This window comes from Lottia gigantea, assembly GCF_000327385.1.
Source record: "Lottia gigantea unplaced genomic scaffold LOTGIsca_24, whole genome shotgun sequence".
NCBI classification, from domain to species: Eukaryota; Metazoa; Mollusca; class Gastropoda; family Lottiidae; genus Lottia; species Lottia gigantea.
This window is the reverse complement of record NW_008708707.1, coordinates 1,366,134-1,390,009: the sequence shown is the minus strand read 5'-3', so window position 1 is coordinate 1,390,009 and position 23,876 is coordinate 1,366,134. Positions and strand designations below refer to the sequence as shown.

At 37.0% G+C, this 23,876-nt stretch overlaps 2 protein-coding genes across 2 annotated transcripts; both read right to left on the bottom strand.

The window, feature by feature from the left end:
* Positions 1-11,865: 11,865 nt before the first annotated feature.
* On the bottom strand, positions 11,866-12,111 carry LOTGIDRAFT_79517 (hypothetical protein; the record flags this gene model as incomplete). The annotated part of the gene is made up of 1 exon (XM_009055238.1): positions 11,866-12,111. A coding segment is annotated over one exon (246 nt), but the record flags the coding sequence as incomplete, so codon positions are not given.
* Positions 12,112-16,006: 3,895 nt separating this feature from the next.
* LOTGIDRAFT_73599 (hypothetical protein) lies at positions 16,007-18,496 on the bottom strand (the record flags this gene model as incomplete). The annotated part of the gene is made up of 2 exons (XM_009055234.1): positions 16,007-16,260; positions 18,163-18,496. Coding segments are annotated over 2 exons (588 nt in total), but the record flags the coding sequence as incomplete, so codon positions are not given.
* Positions 18,497-23,876: the final 5,380 nt, after the last annotated feature.

Sequence of the window (23,876 nt, the reverse complement as noted above, 5' to 3'; positions counted from 1 at the left end):
TTAAATTTATATTATACTGTCGATATATACCGAGGCTTCGGGGGGTGGGGGGGGGGGCAGGGTTCGGACCCCCACCCTATCCCTAAGAACTATCTCGGGATTACTGCAGGGTGAACCATTAGCCATGCCTCTGGACACCCACTCCCCCCTCCATCTGCAAGAAACGAGGATGATGGGCGGGCGGGAGGGGGGGGGGGGGGTGCTTAGGGGTTAGGGGCTAACAGGCAATCCTTTCCCCATCTTAATTGATATAAAAATTTGAAATTGGGGTGGGGCAAAGCCAGGCTAACCTTTTCCAGGGGAGAGGAACATGGCTTCCGAGTATAAACCCCGCTGTTACTAAGGGTATCCCTTAGAGCACTGTATAGTCAAGCAAGATATTTTTAGGTCCGATTCAAGCCATAATCACGAGAAGTCCACTCAATTCTCTACTGTGTTATTGTGCAATGAGATAGCCGTGGGGAAATTATCGTTCAATCGAATTATTCGTGGAATTTCCTTGAATATATTACGTAATACAGTCCTTTTGCTATTAAGTCTTCAGAAGTACTAGAAATGTACGATAATCGCCCAATTCCTTCAAATATACCTCACAATAGGAATTTACATTCTATGTCTATATATGGTAGAGTTTGAAGAAATGACGACTCGTCTTTTTAACTTTCTCATCCAGATAATTCTGGACGCACGTGAATTTGAAGGCTCAAATTTCGACGGTGAGCTGTGACCAATATTACTGATTAGCTTAGCTGAAAATAATCCCGTTTCTTAGACTAAAGTATGATTAGTCAAACGGATGACGAAGCTGTTCCTTTAAAGTATATTTCTCCATTACGAAATATTATCCCCAATGGTAGAGAAATTGTCGTCCAATTAAATTATCCGTGGAATTTCCTCGAATGTATTACGTAATAGGGTTCTCTTTCTATATCAGTACATTTGTTTATATGATTAGCTGTAATATTATCCATTGCGACAGACTGATTTACTGTATTTAAGCCAATGTATATAGACAGAGGTTCTTAATTGAAATGGAGTTTTACGTCCTTTTTTTCTGCTCCATATTGAGCTAAGGACGGAGAAACATGATGCTATATTTGTATATATGATGTATGATTTATTTAATATTTAGGCCGAATGAAATTTATTGGAATGAAGTTATATGTACTACTTTCTGTTCTATATGGGACTTTGTTCAACACCATGCTTTGTGCAATGTAAGAAAACTGTAGGAGAGCAGCTTTAACCAACTCCTTTTGGATGTCAATGTCATAATTCAGTATGCAATGGTAGAAATTTATCAGGACACTTGCATTACCTTCGTCTTTCTAATGTCCAACTGTAGTCATGCAGTTTGCAATGAGGGAAAATTTGTCAGCACATCAGCATTGGTCCAATCATTTCGGATGTCAAACTGTATTCAAGCAGTGATGAATTTTCCAAACCACAGCATTACCAAACTCTTTCGGATGTCGTCATGCAGCGTGCAATGGGAGGGAGGGTTGGTTATCAGAGGAGCTGCAGCTTCGTCGTGCAGTGTACAATGAGGAAAACTTTGTCAAGATATAAGCATTACCCAACTCTGTTTTGTTTCAACTGTCGTGGGATCTTGAACAATAACAGTCTCGTAAGTCTGAAATCGATTTATGGCTTGAATTCAACTCCTCTCTATCAATTTCGCGTTCTCCGTGTCTCGTTAATAGGAGAAGAAAACGCCTAGGGACAGGCACGAGACGCCTATGACACTTCATTAGGAGTAAGCTGGAAATTTATTAACTGTCTATAAGGTGTAGGTCAAAGGTCAACTTGGATAAAGTTGTCGAGGTATAAGTAATTGTTTACTGAAGCGATTGAGACCACCGGGAAGATTGAGTTCAAGACGCACTGGAATTGCTCTTGAATTGAGGAAACATAAGAGAGGGCTCTTAGAAATTTGTAACTGTTTATTTTTCGTTTTTAGAAAGGGGGGTTTGATTCTCCCAAATGTACTAGGATGGAACAAATACTACATTTAGAAATTGGGATAAACGGTTTAAATTCCACTTTTAAGCACTCGAATAGACTCTTTTAAGTGCGCAATGGGGGACATTTGTGTTAGGACAGCGGCATCTTAATTGAACTGAACTGAAGTTTTATCTTATGAAGCTTTTTATCCTGTTTGAAGATTCTTCTTCCTCTTCAACAACCTCAATGATTAAATATAAATACATGCCGCTCTTTAATTGGTTAAAGTTAACGTCAGCAGAACGAGATTGTGGTAGAACACTTGTTAGATTACAATGGAGACGCAAAATAATAGAAAACAAAAGAGAATCAATCCCTTCCTTGCCCGAAACATAATTTTAATAAGATTAAGGATTCATAGATGGTTTGGTTTAAGCTTGTTTCCCGATACAGATGAGTGGGATAGAAAGTTAATCTGAAATTTTATCCTAAATCTTGAGATGATTTAATACCATTACCACTATAACTGATACGATAGTAATCTATTTGAAACGCCAAACATAATTTCAATTCTTTGTGGACAGTATAGATAGGATCAGTTGGTATGGTTTGAAATAAAAATATCAACTCAAAACTTACTTATCGCTTATTTTGTTTGAAATTCAATCTCAGAACCCAAAACACGGTAATACGAACATATTACTTTCCAAAACAATATCAACATCAAAAGCAATCTGCAATTAGGAAAACGATAGCAATGAAGGATGACAAAGGAAGGTTAGCTAGTTACAACAAACACAACGAATTTCGGATTCAAATGCAGATCTGGAAGTTTCGCTTTACCATCTATGATCTAACGATATTCTTCTTTAAATCGTGTTCTGTACAATTTTAATCCGCTTGCTTTGATCACTCCCCTGTATTCCAGTCGACCACGCTGTAAATGGGTAAGGATAATCTGCAAAAACCAATGCCAAAAGGTTTGGCTAGCTGGTAGAAAAGGGTATCTCTTGAACTCAAATGTTGGTCGTGGGTTGTAATCATTGTCGGCGAGTTAGTGCAAGTCTATTTGACCTTGAATAAGTCATCATCATTCCATTCGATCCAGCTATAAATGGGTATGGATAATCCGGAAGGGATTAAAGTCTCCTGGTTCAGCTAAGGATACAGTGCTAGAAAGGATCCCTCGTGAACCAAAATTGGTGGTCGTGTGTTTTTAAGCTGGTCGGCGTGTGAATGTCTTGTGACTTACAATAATTCCAGTCGACCTAGCTGGGTAGGGATAATCCGAGAAAGATCAATGCCACGAAGTTTTGTCAAGGACTAACTGATAGAAACGATCTTTGCCAAGAAGTTTAGCCAACGACCAGCTGATAAAAAAAATCCTTGAAAAAATAATCAATTTTTGTCTTTTTATTCTGTTTGTCTTCCCAACGACTGTAATTTGAGAATAATGTGGGATTAAAAACTGACTCTGTCATTGACAGTTTAATATTTGCTTCCGGTCTTAATAATACACATTTTTTCTTTGATTATAGTATATGTAATTCGCAGGGATTAAGCGAGGTAGAGTGCGGAGTTCGGACAGGGAAAATGACCCCCCCCCCCCCCCCTTTCCCAAACCCAAGAGTCTGAGCAATTTGGGGTATTACAGTTATTTGGTGATTTGCATCTGAAGCTTAAGGTGCGGGCACACAAGCGGTCATGGTCGGAGACTTTCGTCGCAGACTAGAGTCTTGTCATAAGTTTTTCCAACTGGTAAGGGGTACACGAGGAGACAAAAATCACCAGTCGTCGTTTTCGACCATGTCGGTAATCAGGTGCAGAGCATGCAATTGAAAGGAAAGGGAATCTGATTGGATGATGACGGTCTCTCTTGCAGACGATAAAACTATTGGAGTCAATTATCAAACTTGTTTGATATTGTAAATTTTGTCGAGTACGCCATAATCTTGTGGAATCACGGCCGCATGCGAGATTTTACTTAAGACTCTAATCGGCGACATAAATCTCCGACCAAGACCGCTCGTGTTAGTGTTTCAACGTTAAAGATCTTTAGTGGATAAATAGAAAGATCGGTGTTTCCTCCATTGCATACGCGCATATCGTAACTAAACAAGGGAGAAACTTTTGAAACATTTTCTTTCAGATCATAAAAGATATATCCATGAGGTTTTGTAAATGTTGTATTAAAAGCGACAGTCCGCCTACAAAATAAGGACTTCAATAATAGTACATTCCTTTTTGTATGAAATCTTGTCTCAGTTTGAGTGTCAAAGGACTTAACCTTTTTAACACCCACTGAGAAAATTGCATTGATTTTTAATATCAAACATAATATCTTTCGTAATCTATTGATGATGCTAGTTCACCCGAGCTTTGTCGTTTGTACTTAGCCCAAGTTATAGAAAGTTTTGTATTTCCGGACTGGATCGACTCTAGAAAGCATCGGCCGTGGTGCCATACACTTGACTTGAGAGCGAATATAACATATAACATCGTTTCGCTTTTGTATCTCTATAACACTAAGAAAGCTTTTTGCCAGACAGAGTTAGAAGTAGCCAATCCTAAACAAACAGGCTTGCTGAATCAAAGAACCAGCTGTGTTTCATGTACATTCTAACTGTTAAAGTTCGCTATTTTGGAGGGTTGATTTGGATCTTGAATGTATGTAAAGATTCTTCAGGGATACTAGAAATAAATTTTCTATATATGGACACAAATGGATTTGAAAGCTCAAATTTCGACGGTGACCTGTGAACACAATTACCGATTAGCTTAGCTAAAATAAAATCCCGTTTCGGGGACTAAAGTTCGATTGGTCAAACGAACGGCGAAACTGTCTCTTTAATATAAGTCCACTCAAGTCCATGGATTATCTATTACCGTCCCGTTATAACGACACGGAAATCATTTGTGAGTTGAAACTAAGAAGCTTCAAATTATTTCAGACAGTTAAATCTAGTTAATTATCTGCCCTTGGGAAAAGATATTGGATAATCTGCCCTACATATTTAGTGTCTTTGCTTCCGTATCGATATAATTAGACGCCTACTCGGTAACGTTTCTGTTGTCATTTTGTTTGCTTTAAAAGGATACTACCTCTTAGAATGGACATAAAATTGAAAGTCTCAAACTTGGTCATCAAGTGTATATATTCATCAGTTGGATTTACCAGGTGCCATGACTCAAAAATAGAATCTCTATATAACACGATATATCTATTAAACTAAATGATTGTTGAAAAACGCTTCTAAGCATGTTTCAAAATTACTTAGTTTACTGAACTATTACTTAGTTTTATTGATTTATTGGATTATAGAGGGATTCTGTTGTATATTTTTGACACCAGGTAAATCCAAATGAACAAGTTAACCAAGTAAACAATTTCAAGTTTTTGGTCATCCCAAGAAGTAGTATAGCTTTAAGAAAACTGTGTGAACAAACTTCGAGAGTGTCTAATTATTCAAGTCTACGTTTTCTTCACAGTAATATAGTCTGAGTTATCCCGACGGGATAATTTGGCTTGATGTTCTACTTGTGTGCCTGTTGATCTAGTTTCGCAAAAGACTGCACTTGATCTTTGTCGTTTAAAACAACCCCTTATCAATATATATATAGGACCATGATTAACTTTATCTAAATAGCTTCGTATGAGACCGATTTCAACATCATTAAATCATGCATATTTATTAATTCGGTCTCAAATACGAGGTTTACCTGCTAAAAGGAAGCACGGTAGAAATTTGTTTTAGTTTCAGACTTGTTGAAGGGTCGATGACACTTGTTGATCACATCTTCAAAAAACAAATCTGCGAGAAAAATCTCAAAAGCATTCAGCATTTACATTTCAACACAAAAAGGGGTACTGAAATGACAGCCTCGGGGGTTAAATTATGTCATATACAAGAAAAAAAAAATTAAAACGCACCTGCTAATTAAGAATGCATTGAAGCTTCACTGCAATGAGCATTCTCCACCAAGAAAACCTATCTCATTGGCCATTCAGTGAGATTTCAAAAACATGAAAATAACTTAATTTTCTATAGCTTGAAGCATACCAAGCTCGTCATAGATTTCTTGTCGCTTTTAATACGTATAGATAATTTCGTTAATAAAAAAAAGTCCGTGTTCATTGCTATGTAATTGAATGGTTTTGCTTTCTTCCTCTTCCGGAAACTGGCTTAAAAGAGTCATTACAAATTCAGAAAAGGATAGGGTTGTAAGCCATAGAAACATACGCAAATTGTTGCAGCGCAAGTTAATATCAAAGATATCTGTTCTGTGTTCACTTGGCAAAACCTCACAATTTCCAAAGAAGTGTCATATCAAAGTTTGCCCTCTCTGATAATTCCAGTCAGCCCAGCTGTGAACGGGTATGGATAATCCGGGAAAGATCAATACCAAGAGGTTTGGCCAAGGATCAGCTGGTAGAAAGGGTCTTCGTAAACCAAAGTTGTTATCCTTGTAAAAATGGTTGTTACTCTTTTCTTCTCTGTCCTCTGTACGAAAGTACTGAACGCGGTATTCACTTTCGCACGACGACTAAGATTAAAACCCAACCCTACTGATTAAAACCCAACCCTACTTTTCAAACGCGTGAAGTTGGTATAAAAGTCGGACTATGTATTCAAAGGTAACGTTACAAAATTCGTTTCTTGTTTATGCAAAGGAAGTTAAAATCCTCATTTATAAAATCGATCTCAAATTACACTGGGCTTATAAAAATGCATCAAAGACATTCTTTATATTCCCAAGTTATTCTGTACGTTATTGTATATTCTAACCGCGACCACAATATTTAACGGTGTTTACAATCTACGGATGTAGAATTTATCAAGTGAAATGCCCTGTCGTATTAAACGTTTTATGAATTCCATCTCTGGAGTGAAATGATGCGTATTATTATTCATAAACCACATTCATTTAAAGGTGGAATAACTTAAAATTTAAGCAAAGTAAAGATAATTTTAAAGGTGGATTACCCAATATGTTGAATTTTACTAAAACATTCTAGATACTTTTCAAGGGCTTCCAGAGAGATATTTTTCTATTCTCAGGAAGTAAATCAGGGACAATTTAAAACATCTATCAGCATAATTCCGTTTACCGTCAGACGTTCGTGGTTCCTGATATTCTGAAAAGTTTAATCAGGCGTCATTATATCAAATGATACTTGTTTGTCGTTCGTAACTTAATGGACTAAGGCTGACTAGTAACGTCGTGCAGTTTGCAATGAGGGATATTTTGCAAGAACAAAATTGTAAATTCTCCTGATCTACTGGTAGATTTTGATGACGTTTATTTATATCAAACACCACGCCACGATGGTGGGAAACTATGTTTAAAAATATGAAAAATCAATTCTCAACCTTTGCCTTACACCAGAAACCAAACCCGGAACAGAAAAGTAGGTCGAGGGCGTAAAACTCTATTTCCTTTCATTAAGCAAGCCAAGAAGTTTTAGTCAAATAACTTAAGCGAGCAGACACCATTTTCAAGATGCGTGGTCTATTACCACCCGAGCGTGAATAAATTTCATCTAACGACGTCTGATACATTGTTTGAGAATTAAAACAGATTCAAAAATTATAGGATTCATTTAGGAAAGGTCTGCTATAACAAGGTGACTAATGATGTTTAGAAATGTCAAGCGATATTTAATTCTATATTGATGGTATAATTTCATCTAGTTTTCAAAATCTGAGAGCTTATTATACTCCATCAAGATCACATTGTCGCTTTATTATAATAAATTAAATGCCATTTAACGTCCTACTTCTTTGCTCCTTTAACGCCATGCAGTGTGCAATAAGCAACATTTTGAAAGAACAGCGGTATTCGTCTTTCGTTTTCCACTCAACTCTGAGAATCATCGAGATCATGTTGTCGCTTCTATAAAGTTCAAAGTTTAACTTCCTTTTATGCTACTGCAACACCATGAAGTGTGCAATAAGTATCATTTTGAAAAGATTATCATACATCATTCGAGATAATGTTGTCGCTCTATTAAAATTATTAAAACGCCAACGCCATGCAATGTGCAAGAAGCAAACATATTACCAGAACTGTAGCCATAGTTTTCTTTATCGAATTCAAACTAACTATCGAGAGACCTATTACCTGCACAGCCTGTAGCACACTGATATTATCTCGACCTTTAGCGGGATTAAATCCCGGAACGCCAAACTAAACAAACCGGAAGTAAACATTACGCAAAATGTTAATGCTTATATAATGGGTAATATTATTGAAATTAACTATTTTTCTCTTAATGCTTGTCGTTTATTTTTTCCACAAAAAAAATCCCGTGACTAGCTTTGCGTGTCCCTTCTTACTTTGGCAAACTTGTCAAAGTGGTGATTAGGAAATCAGTGACAAATGTCAAAGAAATACTTTCAATCCTATCGAAGTTTAATGGGTAAAAATTTCTGTTGCTTCGGATCGTGATGAACCAATCACTGTTAATAGATATTCTTCAAAAAAAAATTTCTGAAATATTACTTCGTTTACGATGATATTTTTAAGGCGAGCTGATTTCACTGACATCGTGGCCAGATCAAAAACTATCTGTGCTTGTCAATCAAGAATTGCTACCACGGATTTGGTTTTAACACCTTCCCAAGTTTTTGTTGACACAACTCAAGAATTATATTCCTAGAAGGTTCAGTTGATTTCTTTAAAAAGTGTAATTTGTATCACTGATACGAGTAAAGTAAAAAAAGAAATGACGCTGACTAATCGGAACCAAGAATTCTGGTTGTAATTGATCCATGGTGAAACTATAACATGTACATCTAATGTTTGTTGGAAAACCAGGGCTGGCTCCTCTAATCGATACCGACATGGTACCTTAAGAATTTTCCACCCGATTTTCATCCAGTCAGTGTCGGAAGTGTTTTGTGCTCATATCGGCGTCTTAACCATCTTCTAACAACTGCAAATAGGCGAGCAGATTGGACCAGGTTAGAAAATAGAAATGATTTATGTGTCAACTTGTGGCTACTGCGATTGGTCAGATACTTCTAGATGATACTTACTACCAAGAGTCATCCAGTTGTTGTCAGCATCTGACAGTCGCAGGATCGAACTGAAACCTCCTTTATGTACCTGAAGCCCTATAAAAAATTATATCTACAAGATGTAAGGCGAGTCAAACATTTTTTGGAAAGTCTTCCAGTAAAAGCGGACTACTTAACAAAAGGTATTGTGAGGGTTTCGTGAATTGCTGGTTACTGTCGTGTTCAGTGAAAACGTGAAAACTAAACATACTTGACGACATAATGCAATAAAATCCGAAGGAAAGTTACGTGTCGAACGAGTATTTGGCATAATGACACTTCTTGTAGTCAATAATCCAACCAACATTAGAAACTTCTTTGTTAAACCAACAATAAGACACCAATATGAGAAAATTTGTGCGTTAAACTAACAGTATGACGGTCTAGATACATGTAAAGTCAACATTTTTAGACGTGTATTCTTCGTAGGTAAATACCATACAATAGATAACAGACAGTAATTTCATCAAAGACTATAGAAAATAAAAATGATGGAAGGGAATCGCCAATGGACAAAAAAATCTTTCGCTGGATATACGTTACGGCAAAAATAAAACTAAATGCGTCCTGTTTCATTCCACCAGCACGCAGGTTATTTACAACAAGCCACGTATGGTACAAACCAGCCGGACAACTCAGGCACTACTAGTTCCTCGTAATATAAGACCACTAAAACCTTGTATGTAAATGATTGTATACCAATGTATTATTATAAGAAATCCCCCCCCCCCCTTCCACCATCCGACCCTCTTTGGGGTTTTTGCATGCCTGTTTTTGACAACTGTTTGTTTTGTGTGCAGTGACAGTCAAGCGGGTGTTGATAACATGCAGTGGTCTACTTTTAGCTTGAATAGCTCAAGATTTCCATGATCATGATATGTTGAATTTTTGTCCAGAAACTAAGTATTGGCCAGACTTTCATCTGACATATTGGAAAGTTTTCAACAAGATTTCTGGAAAAAATAATAGAAGGTTGTATTTCATGATTTAACATGGAAACAGTCCGAATTACCGGTCTCAGTCCATATACGTTATATCGTCAATGGAGTTGTCGCTTTCCAGTTGTTGTTGTCGACAGTGGCTCGACTAGATGGGCGGGGGCATGTGGACTGGGGGAAGTGGGTTGGGGTCCCGCCCCTGGAATTATGCTCTTTCGCATTTTTTCTGGTGGTGTAGGCCCTGTGGTAGTGGAGCCATTGTTTGTCAGGGGATCAAAATGCGGCAACTCTGTGTCTGGTCTGGTAAGGTTCTCCCAAGAAAATTGGGTCTGACTGGAAATTGGAATGGTGCAAATAGAAGACTCAAATGTCACAAAAACACATAAAAAGTTTAAAGAAAAAACCTCTGTACAATCCCTTTAACGTATACAAACACTGAGACTCGGATTCTGTTCCATAATTGCTTCATCATTAGAAACAAAATCTGTAACAAAACTATAGAATTACTAGTGACATTTTGTTCTAAGCCTCTTATGTTTATCTTCATTATCTAAAAAGGTGCTAAACTATAGGATGTAAAACTCCTTTACTATTATTATACAGAACGTCAGTATCCATTATGTTTGATATAACTCATAAAAACACAGGAGACAATACAGATTGGTATTAGAAAATGAAATGAAATAGAGTTAGCACCTTACTTAACTTTATCTGATTGAGATAATGAAGTCCGACAGCGCTACCGGTGTGCAATGGGGGAAGCATTCGATTACCAACTGGGATTTTTAATGTGCACCGCCTGTAGCACACGGGGCCTCGGTTCATAATCCCATCAAAACGACAATACACTTTTTTCGTGTCAGTCCCTCTGCATCACTGACAGGGTTTTTATGTGATTGAAATAATGAAGTCCGATAGCGCTCGGGGAGCGCAATGAGGGAAGCATTCGATTTCCAACTGGGATCTTTAATGGCACATTCTATAGCACACTGAGCCTACACTTCTTGTCAGATCCGAAAGATGTCATTCCGACTTGCATCGCGGAAAGGGGAAATCGAGATTAAAAATTCTATGGTGTATCTCAACCTATGCATATCTCTCGATCTTAAACCTTCAGGTTAGCGAGCGAGAGTCTAACTCACAGTTGACATCCAGTTAAAAGCTATAAATAAATGAATAACGGGTTATCTTTAATGTCAGCGTTAAAAATCCATGCAAATCAATTTACGTTCATCACCTTGTAACTTTTTCTGCTTTCTGCAAGTCGCGTCTTGAAAATTTTATTTGAACATCGTGTAAAGAAAATAGATAAAATAAAAATAAGTAAGTTTTTTGGCTTCAGGAGAAATTGGGATTGTAGACAGATTAATACCAAATCATTCTCTTTTTTTAGAAACCTTTAAAATGCACTTCAGTTCACAGACAAACATTACAGTTCAAAATTGAAGGAAAACATTCAATTGAAGATTAAGCTTCTATGATAGAAATATTTGCTAGACATTTAGATATACAGCTCAGAAATCAGCCGAGGTTAATGGATGAAAAATTCCTTTGGCTTTTAGACTATTACAAGATGTGGTTCATTTGTACGACAGTTATCCCTAATGTGGTTTAACGGAAAGATAGGGACAAGGCTGCCCTTGCGACTGGCATAAATTGGTTTTCAAGCAATTTGTGGCATCTGGTAGAATCGTCCATTTGTACCAAAGCGTCCACCAAAAGCATGAGTTTTAATGGGTAGGTGAGCTCTTGTCACCCCTGTGACTTGAAGCATCTGAGTTTTCATTTAGTGGCATCTAGTAGAATCGTTCATTTATACCAAAATTTTTAAGAGAGCAGCAATGTTTATAGTGACTACTAGATCTGGTAGAATAGTTTATTTTTACGATCTCCAAAAGCAAGTGGTTTAACGGAATGGTAGGGTTCGGGTAGCTCCTAGTGTTCAGGTAGCTCCTAGGGTTCAGGTATTTCCTAGGGTTCGGGTGGCTCCTAGGGTTCAGGTAGCTCCTAGGGTTCAGATATTTTCTAGGGTTCGGGTAGCTCCTAGGGTTCAGGTAGCCCCTAGGGTTCGGGTAGCTCCTAGGGTTCAGGTAGCTCCTAGGGTTCGGGTGGCTCCTAAGGTTCAGGTATTTCCCAGAGTTCAGGTAGCTCCTAGGGTTCAGGTAGCTCCTGTGGCTGTTAATATCTGAGAGAAACAGGGTTTTCAACGATTGACTCGCAACTGGCATCTTGGCTAACCTGTCAGCACACGGACGACTGAAAAATCGCCAGTTATGACAGTTTAAGATTCGGTGCTATGAGATGAAGTGGCAGTTCTGAGGGGGGATATGCTCGGCTTTTATGACTAGGTTTTTAATAACCGATGCTATGAGTCCCACCTGACACTTCCGTGGTCCTTACTGGGCCTAATGATTACAGAAACACCGCTAAGGTATAAATATTTCAGTCGAATCACGATATATAGCGTGTATATTCAACTAGGGATGTTTAAACTCTCTTCCTAATTGCAAGGGTTGATCTAGATTAACTTCCCATTTAAATGTCGTTTTGAGCGCAGATTAAATTAACCCTAGCATCAAATTTGATTTTCAGTCGAGCAAAATTCAATTATTGTCACTGATCTTTGACTCTGTGTTAACCCCTCGAGAAATAAAACGTTTATAAAGCACAATTATTGCACGACTTCAGTCGGTCATATCAACATTCTAAACCCTTCCGTTATTTTGAGAAAATAAATCTTGATAAGGTCACAAGGTCAAAATATTTCTTGTAAATCTTATTACTTGTTATTATCCCTGAGATCTGTGTAAGTCGGGGGATTCGAAGCGCTTAGTGGTTGTAAAATGCTGTTGCTTTCCGTTAGCAAAGCGTTTCTAAGCGAGAGTCCCGTTATAACAATATTTAACATCTCTTGCAATTACGAGGGTTGTCTGAAAAGTTAATACGCTGACTCTGGAGATGTTACATCCCTTAATGGAACTTAAAGGGACAGATGAAATTTCCTTTCAGCCACCAATATCAACTGTTCTAAGGGAGATAACAGATATTTTATTGGTGGTTAACGGTCCAACATTGAAGATCCAAACTTACTGCTTGACCTTCGAGTGTTTCGACCCAGTTTCCCTTGAAACAGTGATACGTGGAATTGGCCATAAAACCGACGAACCATATTCATCTTGGGATTGCCATGTTCCCCGTAAAAAGAAGGCTGGCCCTGATTTGGCTTCCACTTCAATGAGTTCTTAATTGCCAGTACCTTCCCCAAAACCCCAACCCAAATTCAAACAACATATTGGCGAAACATTGGTAGCAGCTAATGAACTTTCCACATCAGGATGTATATCAATCATAGATAAGTAAATATTTCATAACGAAAAGAGTGGTATCAGGTGTCTAGAAGAGTAAGCATTCACAAGATACACGAAAACGACTGGGAATTTATCTAATTTAGCACTATGAAAAGTTCACCAGAGAGCCGCGCTCGAATTACTGTTTTTTCCATATCTTGACCTTAATATACCCTGATCGCATGTGTGTCAAAAGGTCACTATGACATTCTATTGAAAAGAAACAGATTCTAATCTTGTTTTTTTAATAAATATCATAGACAAAGCCTAGAATTCTTTATTATACCTTGACATTTCAGTTTAATCATATTTATCAGCTTGTATTGTTCATACAGCATGCAGAGATTTCGTGTTATATCCAATTACGATATAATGTTCGCTAAATATACATACACCGGGTCGATTTCACTAGAACTCATCTTATTTGTTGACACGTTTCTGATATAATACCTGTATCAGGACCTTTTATTAATTTTCAGATCTGATGGGAGTTGCAGTAGATAATTGGGCTAGCAATACCCTACAATTACGTAGAGAATACCTCCACAAAACATTTGAAGTGATCAAATGAATATTTAATCATGTCGTTCTCAGCGCCAGTAAAGGTCCCCAGACTTCAGCCTGAAAAAACTGTCTCCTCCATAATTTTATGTTATTACCCGAGAAGCCTCGAGGAAAATGTTTTTCAACGGTAAGATATCTGTTTGAATTCAGTATTTTGGAATCAAGAATTCGCTCTATGGTGAGCAAGGGAGCAACAAAGCGTCACCCGAAATTGGGGATAAGTAATAATAAGATCAGTTGGAAACAAGTATTTGTATAACTTTGTTGACATTTGGCATCAATATAAGAACATACAGAGAATACAATATACAAAATATAAATCAACATTCATAATTGATATCATCTGACATTTAATATCATCAAACGTGTACATGATATCTTATTTATCTTTGATCCTTGAGGCCGATAGTTTCAATTGTTTAATGTTTAATTAGTCCGATCTGCCTCTACCCCAGCTTCTGGTAGATATCTTGATTGGCTCTTCCAGCCGATAACTGTCAACATAGCTATCAGAGGCTGGAATAGAGGCAGATGTTTCGGTCTAATTTGTAATCACTAGCTTCTTTCGCACAACAACTACAAGCAAAAACGAATTACTAAGACGCCGATACTGATTTGCGAAATTACATAGTGCTACCACCAGGCCTTGACAAAACTCTAATCGCTTCAACCAGAAGCTGGAAATTGCGGGAAAATTAGCTATGGTAATACATCAATGATCAGCCGATCACCTCACCTACTTTCATTGAACTGAAACTATGGACTTTTAGAGGATTGATCCGTAAAACCAACATTTCGAGACCAGTTGCGCAGAAGATGATTTAATATCCGAAAGACAGGTCGGCGTGAAATAAGCTCGAATGAAATAAATATCCTTGGTTTCCGGTGTAAAGATTATCGATTAGGCCAAACAATAACATCAATAACGCACGATTGTAATTTTTGTCAGATTGAAGGAGTGGTTTGTATACAATTATCACCTAGTTGTACCGGACGAATGGTTCGGTTTTAAACAATTCTGAACTTCCGGTATGACCGGATGAATGAATGGTCCTTTTTATGAGTATTTACGGTGTTTTAAAAAATAATTTTCTTAAATTTTTTTATGTGTATTAGTGTCATTCTATTTGCATTATTCCATGTTTCCGTTTGTGGTTCCTGGAATTATAGAAATGTTTAACCGTATATGACGTCATGAGTGGGAATGCAAGAATTAAACTTTAAGACGTCTAACAATTGATTGAAAATTGGAATAGTGCTAATCGATGCTGTTGGCGTCCAATGAAAAAAAGTCTTCAACATCCGGTTCGCCCGGTTCAAAAATTCTTAACTTCCGGTTCGGCTGGATTAATTGTTGGTATGCTAAACTTTTCGAGTGGGCGTTTTGGTTTCTGGTGCACTGGAAATTCCGTAATTATATTATACGTGGGTTGTATGTTTATCAAAATACCAATGATTCGAATCGGCGAGTTTTAAATACATGACATGTTTTCGTAATTAACGTAGTGATAGACGTGGTAAGAAGCATCCGGCCTTCTGAAAGGAGTGGGTGGCAAATTGTCTCAACCGAGAAGCTAATATAAAAACAGGATTTGATTTTGCATAATCAGCCAGTTTCCACTGACCTAGATCTTAAAGGGGTTGCAAAGGGGTTTTTTATTAGCTACTAGTGGACCCGATACACATAAAAAAAAAATTATAATCCGTTTAATTTGGGTGCTTGACTTTGGGTTTTGCTATCACTCCATTCGTTACTGTTATCAAGGAAAGCTTGGGTTGGATCTTAAATGACTTCATTAGAACGGGACTGTGAAAGAAAACTTGTTCGATTATAATAGAAATTGGACATATCTGGATCTCTCTATTAGTTAAGTGTACAGTCCATCGAAGCAGAATTTGAAGATGGTTTTAAGCAGCCGCAAAATACACGTCGAAATCCATTTCGAAAATCTGAAGACATCAACGAATAGATGACAGGATTACACAAGCTGTTTGAATACATCAAGATGATGGCAAACATGTTCCAAGCATTGGGTACCTGGTACCCAGCCAGCAGCAAAAAGTTGGTCACAGAGATGGGAACCCAGCAGATCATGAAAGAGACAAAAACACTCAAGGATACTTTGGCCAGTTTTAAATCGGATCGTTTGAAAGCACTCTGTTCCATGTGGTCCCGTACTCTTAGATTGCTTTTCCTGACGCACCAAAACAACAAGCCATAGCTGATGATGATGATTCCAAAGGGGATGAACACAGCCGAAGTTATCAGAAACAGGGTATATGATAGACTGGATGGCCAGTAGTGGGTACAAGCTGTATATCCGTACACAAATTCGATGTGACCCCAGCCTACAGCAGGTGGAAAGGCAATCAGGAGAGATGCTACCCAAATACTGATCACGGAACCTGAAATGGAAAAGTAAAATAAATTAACCGTGGTCCTACTTTTGTGTACCCAAGACGACACGGCTGTAAATGGACACACATTTACGAAAGATCATTGACCTTTGTCGAAGAACAGTTTGTGAACAAGGATCTTGAGACCTTTCGACCAGTATACCGACACTGACAATACGAACATTAATGAGCTCGATATGAAATGATATGATATGATATGACAATGGTCCTTGCCTACTTAGGTTCGTATTCCAAATGGATCTGTAATGTGTACGTCCTGTGCTCAGTGCTAAGGGGTACTACTGAAGAAAGAAATGGCCAGCAATGATTCCTTAAGAGATAAATCACGAAAATCAATATGTGTGATTTACTTTTTTCATTTTTTTCATTTAAATCATTATTATTAGTCTTGTCATAAATAAAATACTGTAGTTCATAAAATTGACTTTAACAGGATGTCTGACTTCAATTATATTGAATTAGTGCCAATTATCGGGGAGTAACCAATAAACAATATTGTTTTCCTATCACTGCGTATCGATCATATCGATTACAATCTCATCTTTGTTATCTTGGTATAAAAAGGTAACAAGAAATTGTTGTTTCCGTTAAATATACGGCAATTTAAAGAACTATCTGAAATCAATGACTTTAAATTGTTTTCGTCAAGTCAATCGACCAGGCCTTCACCGATACATCCAGGGCATCAAAAAATGCCAATTGTAATCGTACTTATCTCTCCGTGCGAATAGATAACAGGCTCCAAGAAAGTAATGCCACCAATGCAATTGTAGTTATCTCTCCGTGCGAATAGATAACACAAATTGATCAAGTTTTAAATGTGGTCAGAAGCTAGGCGATCAAACATTTGGCAGATTTTGTAGGGCACCAAGAAAGTAATGCCACCATTGCAACTGTTTATAACTGTGCCCAGAGGTTAGAGGATCAGACCTATACCAATAGGCCCAGGGCGTCAAGAAACTCATCCAAATAATTTTTAGTTGTTACATCTTCGCACGAATAGCTAACTTAAATCGATAAAGTTATAAATTTGGTCAACAGCTAGGCTCTACTAGAAGATCAGACCTTTACCAATAGGTTTAAGGCATCAAGAAACTTGCATGTTTCTAGCATGGTCTCATTGACCAGAGCTAAGTATTCTCATACTGCCGAAACGTGTTGTTGATAATCAATCCTTATCAGGACTGTATTCCTCAAGATCGGAGAAAAATATACGACACTTTGGGATTTATGTTGCGTTATAATCATCAACACAAAACACTATCATTATATTTCATAATACCTTTTAATTGAAGTTTATATTCAGACTAAATATGGTTAATATATAACACCCTGCTTACTGAAGCCTGTTTGTCCCAATTACAGGAATAATGGGTGGGGGTCTTGGATGGTAGCAACAATGGGTGGGGTCTTGAGTGGTAGCAACAATGGGTGGGGGTCTTGGATGGTAACAACAATAGGTGGGGTATTGGATGGGAGCAACAATGGGTGGGGGTCTTGGATGGTAGCAATAATGGGTGGGGGTCTTGGATGGAAGCAATAATGGGTGGGGGTCTTGGATGGTAGCAATAATGGGTGGGGGTCTTGGATGGTAGCAAGCAAAATGGGTGGGGGGCTTGGTTGGTAGCAACAACGGGTGGGGGTCTTGGATGATAGCAACAATGGGTGGGGGTCTTGGATGGTAGCAACAATAGGTGGGGGTCTTAAGTAGAAAGATAAGTGTGCAATGAGGTAACTTTTGCCAATTTTTTGTCCCATCCGAGCAATTAGATCCCTTTTCAATGTCAGTCTCTCTTGCTAGCATCACTGACATGGGGGACCTGGCTGAAAAATCTAAAAATGTTAATACGCTAAGTAAAAGAGTAAGTAAGTACAAAAAGTAAAACTTACCTATATAAAACGTTTTATTCAAATACGTTTTAGCGAATGTGGAGTGACAGACGCAGACGTAACGTGTGACAGCTATAACAGCTAAATTTATCAGCGAGGCAATTCCAAAAATCAGCATAATCAGACCATTAAATTCACAGATAATATAACTGAATACAAACTTATCATGGTATGATACCGCAATGGAGATCGGAACGCTGGTCACCGACAGCCCAAAATCCGTAATGGCCAAATTGAAAATATAGATATAAGACGCACGTTTTAGTCTAGGGTCTCTGAGGATCAAGTAACAGATGCAGCCGTTGCCGAAAACGGAGATGATCAGAATAATTGTCAGTATCAGCATTTCGAATATCCGTTCCACCAACGGCCTGGAATTCTCGAACGTTTCATCAGCGGGAAACACCGTCCAATTCTCCATTGTCAATACTGAATTTTTTTTAAAACTACAAAAGCAGATAGTTTGTTAGTCAAAGACTGTTACAAATGAATTATTTTCATTGCAACAAATCATATATACTATGAAATGAAATCCGACGTCAATGAATCCATTTAATTTCATTACAGTCTATGGTCAATAGTTTCTTCTTCCAGATTGTCCATTACAGTATATCACTATACGATAAAATATTGTCTGTTTGTTATTACAGTCTGGTACTGTTGAGGTTTCTCTCACGTATGGTATGTCAAAGTTTCCAAAACCGCACATCGTCTTCGAAAGCACGTTGGACGTAAATTCCAATTATATTTCATTTTTAAATCACACAAAAATTGATAGTCTTGAAAACATGAATTGGAAATATAGCATGCTGTTCTAGTTATAAGTTCTGATACGACTCAAAACCATACGACAGTGTAAGACGTAAAACTCCATTCATGCCATTTTTAAAACCATACGCATAGTCCAAAAGAAAGTAATTACAAGTTTCCAAAACCATACGCAAAGACATTGAAATAAATTGGAAATACAACATACTAGTCCAATTTAAAGTTAGTATAGGCCTCAAAACCCATACTTACAATCGTGAGCGTCCAATGCAAGTGTTCAGAAGTCTTTTGCGTTGTCTTCTTAGATACAAAAGCCTTTCTCAAATAAAAACACAAATCACAGAAATAAATGGGAATATAATCAATATTTCTTTAACACCACAAGGAAACTCATCCCGTCCTCAGAGCAAAATCAGAACCAGAAAACGTACGTAAAATCCAATTTCATTCCAATACCAGATTGTCCGAAGCGGCAAATACTGTCATATATTTAAACTGGCTTTATACCATTCATGCGTTCTGTCTTCTTTTATATTAGTCTTTCCTTTAGTACATATTGATATACCACGACTCAGTAGAAACAACAGAAAACTCACTGAACGATGAAGGGTTGTGTTATTGATGGTGTTTACCATTCACCGTGTTTCGAGCTGTTCCGGTGGTAATCTAAGAGCTAATGAAGTCTCTATTGAGAGACGGTACATCGTATATATTAGTTGTTATAAACTAGAATAATAACACATGATAGTGAATGACATCCATTTCATTAGCGTTAAAGGCTTCTGAATTCTCACAGATATTATATAATATTCTCGAGATTAACAAACAAGGATAACAACTTCAGTTCACATAGAACAACGATTGGTTGTTGGTCCCCCATTCATGTATCCTTTCTACCAGCTGGTCTTTTAACAAACAAACCTCGTGGCTTTGATCTTTCCCATTCAAAAGCTGAGTCGACTAGAATACTGAGGAAAGGTGCCTTTTCATGGTCACATGCCGACAGAGTTTAGAACCCATGACCACGATTAGTAACCAAGCACTTGATGCCATTCCAACACATAGAGACTCTAATAAATGACTATACGCTTATTTGTTTGGTATAATTTATATATATAATAGTTGCTCAAATATCTATAGTCTGAACTCAGAGTTAAAGTTGTCTTCTTATCATGTATTCTTAAACCTATCATTATGTTCTAATTGCACAAAGTTTTAACCAATCATAAATGTCCATGAACAGTCTAGATAAGCAAAAAAGACTTTTTGATCTTTCTTGATCGGTCATTCATTGGAATACTGCTGGTAATTCTCTTCTAATTATGAAGTAATTATGGACATGTGAGACAAACTGGTATTTTTCCAAGTCATTAGAACACCTCTACTTTATATTCATATCAGTTTTAGAATTGTTATTTTCATAAAAGAAAATAAGGGAACCCATCTTTAAAACTGAAAACTATGGCAAATAAGGTCTTTCTATTTGTATTAACGGCTTAAACAATATCGCATATTACATAGTATTGTCAACATATTCGACGACCGTCCATGACCCTATAACCTGCATCACCGACAAGTGGAAACTGGGTTGAAAAACCGTGAAAACCCGAAGATATGATTTCGCTGTGTGCTGGGATTGAACCTCAAAATATATACAATAAGTATATTCTTGTGGTATCGATTTCTTATTATCACGTTCAGCTCTGTCAAGATTATGATATTTATCGGTGGTTTAATATTTTTATCACTCACTTCTATTATTACTTTGTGATAATTATCACATCCAACCTTAATGCTCAACTTCTTCATAATAACCTGTTGTGATAATTAGAAATCTGATGACGCTTTATAATTCTAAACAAAAGCGAAGTTCAGATTTCATTTTTTTTTTTTAAAAAAAGCCACGTCCGTGTGAAGCAGAAAGCGTTGTACTTTTGTTATTGACGGATTATTATATGAGAGGCGCTGCACTTTTGTTATTGACGGACTACTGTATGGGAAGCTCTGCACTTTTGTTATTGACGATCTACTGTATGGGAAGCTCTGCACTTTTGTTATTGACGGTTTACAGTATGGGAAGCTCTGCACTTTTGTTATTGACTGTCTACAGTATGGGAAGCTCTGCACTTTTGTTATTGACGGACTACTGTATGGGAAGCTCTGCACTTTTGTTATTGACGGACTACTGTATGGGAAGCTCTGCACTTTTGTTATTGACGGACTTCAGTATGGGAAGCTCTGCACTTTTGTTTTTGACGAAATACTGTATGGGAAGCTCTGCACTTTTATTATTGACAGGCTATTGCATAGGAGATGCTGCACTTTTGTATTTAACGGACTAAAGCATGGGAAGCATTACACGTTTGTTATTGCCGGACTATTGTATGGGAAGCTCTGCACTTTTGTTATTGTCCCACTTCTGTATGGGAAGCGCTGCAGTTGTGTTTGTCTTTTATTTTGTCTGTTTGTTTGCTTTCAATAATTTTCACATTTACTTCTCCCTCTTATCAATAGATTCTCTTGAACTTAAAGATGGGTTTCCTTATTTTTTTAGTGTCAAATTGAGCAAACTATTTGATAAATTGATGTTTCCAATGAATTATCATGTATTCTTAATCAAATCATTATGTTCTTATTGCATATAATTGAGAGTTTTAACCAATCATAAATGTCCATGTACAGTCTGGATAAACAAAAAAAGACATTTTGACCTTTCTTGATCGGTCACTCATTGGAATTCTGCTGGTAATTCTCTTCTAATTTAGCTAATTATGAATTATGAATTAGTTTGTAGGACAAACTGGTATTTTTCCAAGTCATTAGAACACCTATACTTTCTATTCTTATAAGTATTCCCTTTTCATTTTCATAAGGGAACCCATCTTTAAAATGATTTCTAGTTTGTACTTGATGACGAATAAGATGAAGTAGGCCATTTATCAGAAACCACACCTAAGTCTGGGGAAGTGTGAGAAGTGTCAAATACACCGAAATTATCATAATAATATACAATTCACAATAATATTTGGAGTATTTCCAGTGGACTTTCTATGAAACATAAGTTGGAAGCGTCAGGCTACCGGGTATCCTTTAAACTAAAAGATAATTAATTTGAGACTGGGGAAAAGGCCTAAATCTTAAAGGGAGGGGGCGTACTATAAAAATGCCCGAGGGGCACAAAAATAGGTGTCTCGAAGGCGAGACCGAAGCCTCTTGAGAGCGGGTGGTGGAAGGCTGCCAGGGTCCCGATGAAGACAACAAATTTTGAGCATTTAAGGGCTTAATTTTCCCTTCGAAATAAGGGTCATGACCTATTGACCCTCCCCCCACACACACCCTAAATATGCCGCTGCCCCTGGTCCCACCCTAGAACCACGCCATTGCTTTTAAGTTGAAGGGAAAAAAAAACAGCAAGAAATAATGGGATCGATACCATGATGCAGCGATGGATTTTTATTCCTTAAAGACGTGTGATATCTAATTTTGATGTCTTCGAGACAGGAAGCTTAAGTCTAATCAGGAAGAATATTAGAGATTTTAAACAAATAATTGCTCCATCGATAAGCAGATTTTGAGCAATATATAATATTTTTCTTCAAAAATCAATATTTTTCGATCCGTTTTGCCCCAGGAAAAGTCGACCATTTAACTCTATCATGTAGGTAAAAAAAGATCATCGTTGTCTTAAATCAATATTTTAAAGAAATTCTCGTTTTTATGCATTATTTGTCCCTTTGCTGATTTTATTGATATAATGACGTAATAGAAGGATTGGTTTGCTAAATGTTTCGTCACTTCCGCTTATTGGTTTTCCTTTAATTGTAAACCAACAGTGTGCCAGATCTTAATTCTGAAGCGTTATGTATATCATGCTAAATTCTAGCAAGACGACAATATTCTTTTACGGCTCTCAAATTCAGTAAACTATTTCTACTCCTACGTTTTATTAAATTGAAGATTAACCATACGCCGAAATTTCATTCTGAACGGATTTACAGATATATGAAATCATGCTCTATCGCTTGGGAATATTTAGACAACTTTATTCATAAAACTCACAAGTTTGTGAATGATCGTCACTTCTACATCAACAGTTTCCTTTAATTGTAGATGAACCACACATCGGTTTTTCAATTCTAAAAAGTGATCAATAACTCGATTAAAGTCTTATTAAGACGACTTAAAAACTCGCAAACACTTGCCCTTGTTAATAACTTACGTAAGCTTACAGAACGCGTGGTTTTAACTGTCTTATAAATGTATAAAGAGACATTATAAAAAAACTATTCCTTTTATAAATCTGGAAACGATCCAGACATATTGTGAAACTATAAAACAAGTCTGAAAATATCACATAAGGTTTAGCATTGTATTTAAATAGGACTTTGTACATTATTTAAAGAGCAATATTGTGTTGAACAATTTAAAATCAAATTTATTGTCTATCTTAAGATGTACTTGAAATTTATTGCTTTAATGTGTCTATCATTAAAATAACATGTCATTCCAAAATCGATAGGTGACTTCGGTTACGAAATAAATTTTTATTGTCTAGCATAGCCCATATACAATGTTACATCCGACTCTCTTCTGCATCTGATTTAGTGTTTGGCGATATGATATTTTTTGTTTATTACGATATAAGTTCAAATATCGTGATATAGAATATATTTTTCATCACGATAAGTTCAAATATCGTGATACAGAATATTTCCAGAAAATAAACTCTGTGTAACGCTATAAAGTATCTCGTTTATTGTTTCTGCTTAAATGTATTTGAAAACTGATGCACGAGGCCCAAGATCCAGGACATAATGTCAAATTTTGATGCTGACATGGCAAAGTAAGCCAAACAAGTTGGTCATGAGGCTGATGGCTCAATCAGACACAGTTAAACTTTCGTCTATCAAAGGTATTTAGCGTTGCATTCTAATTGATATGCATAT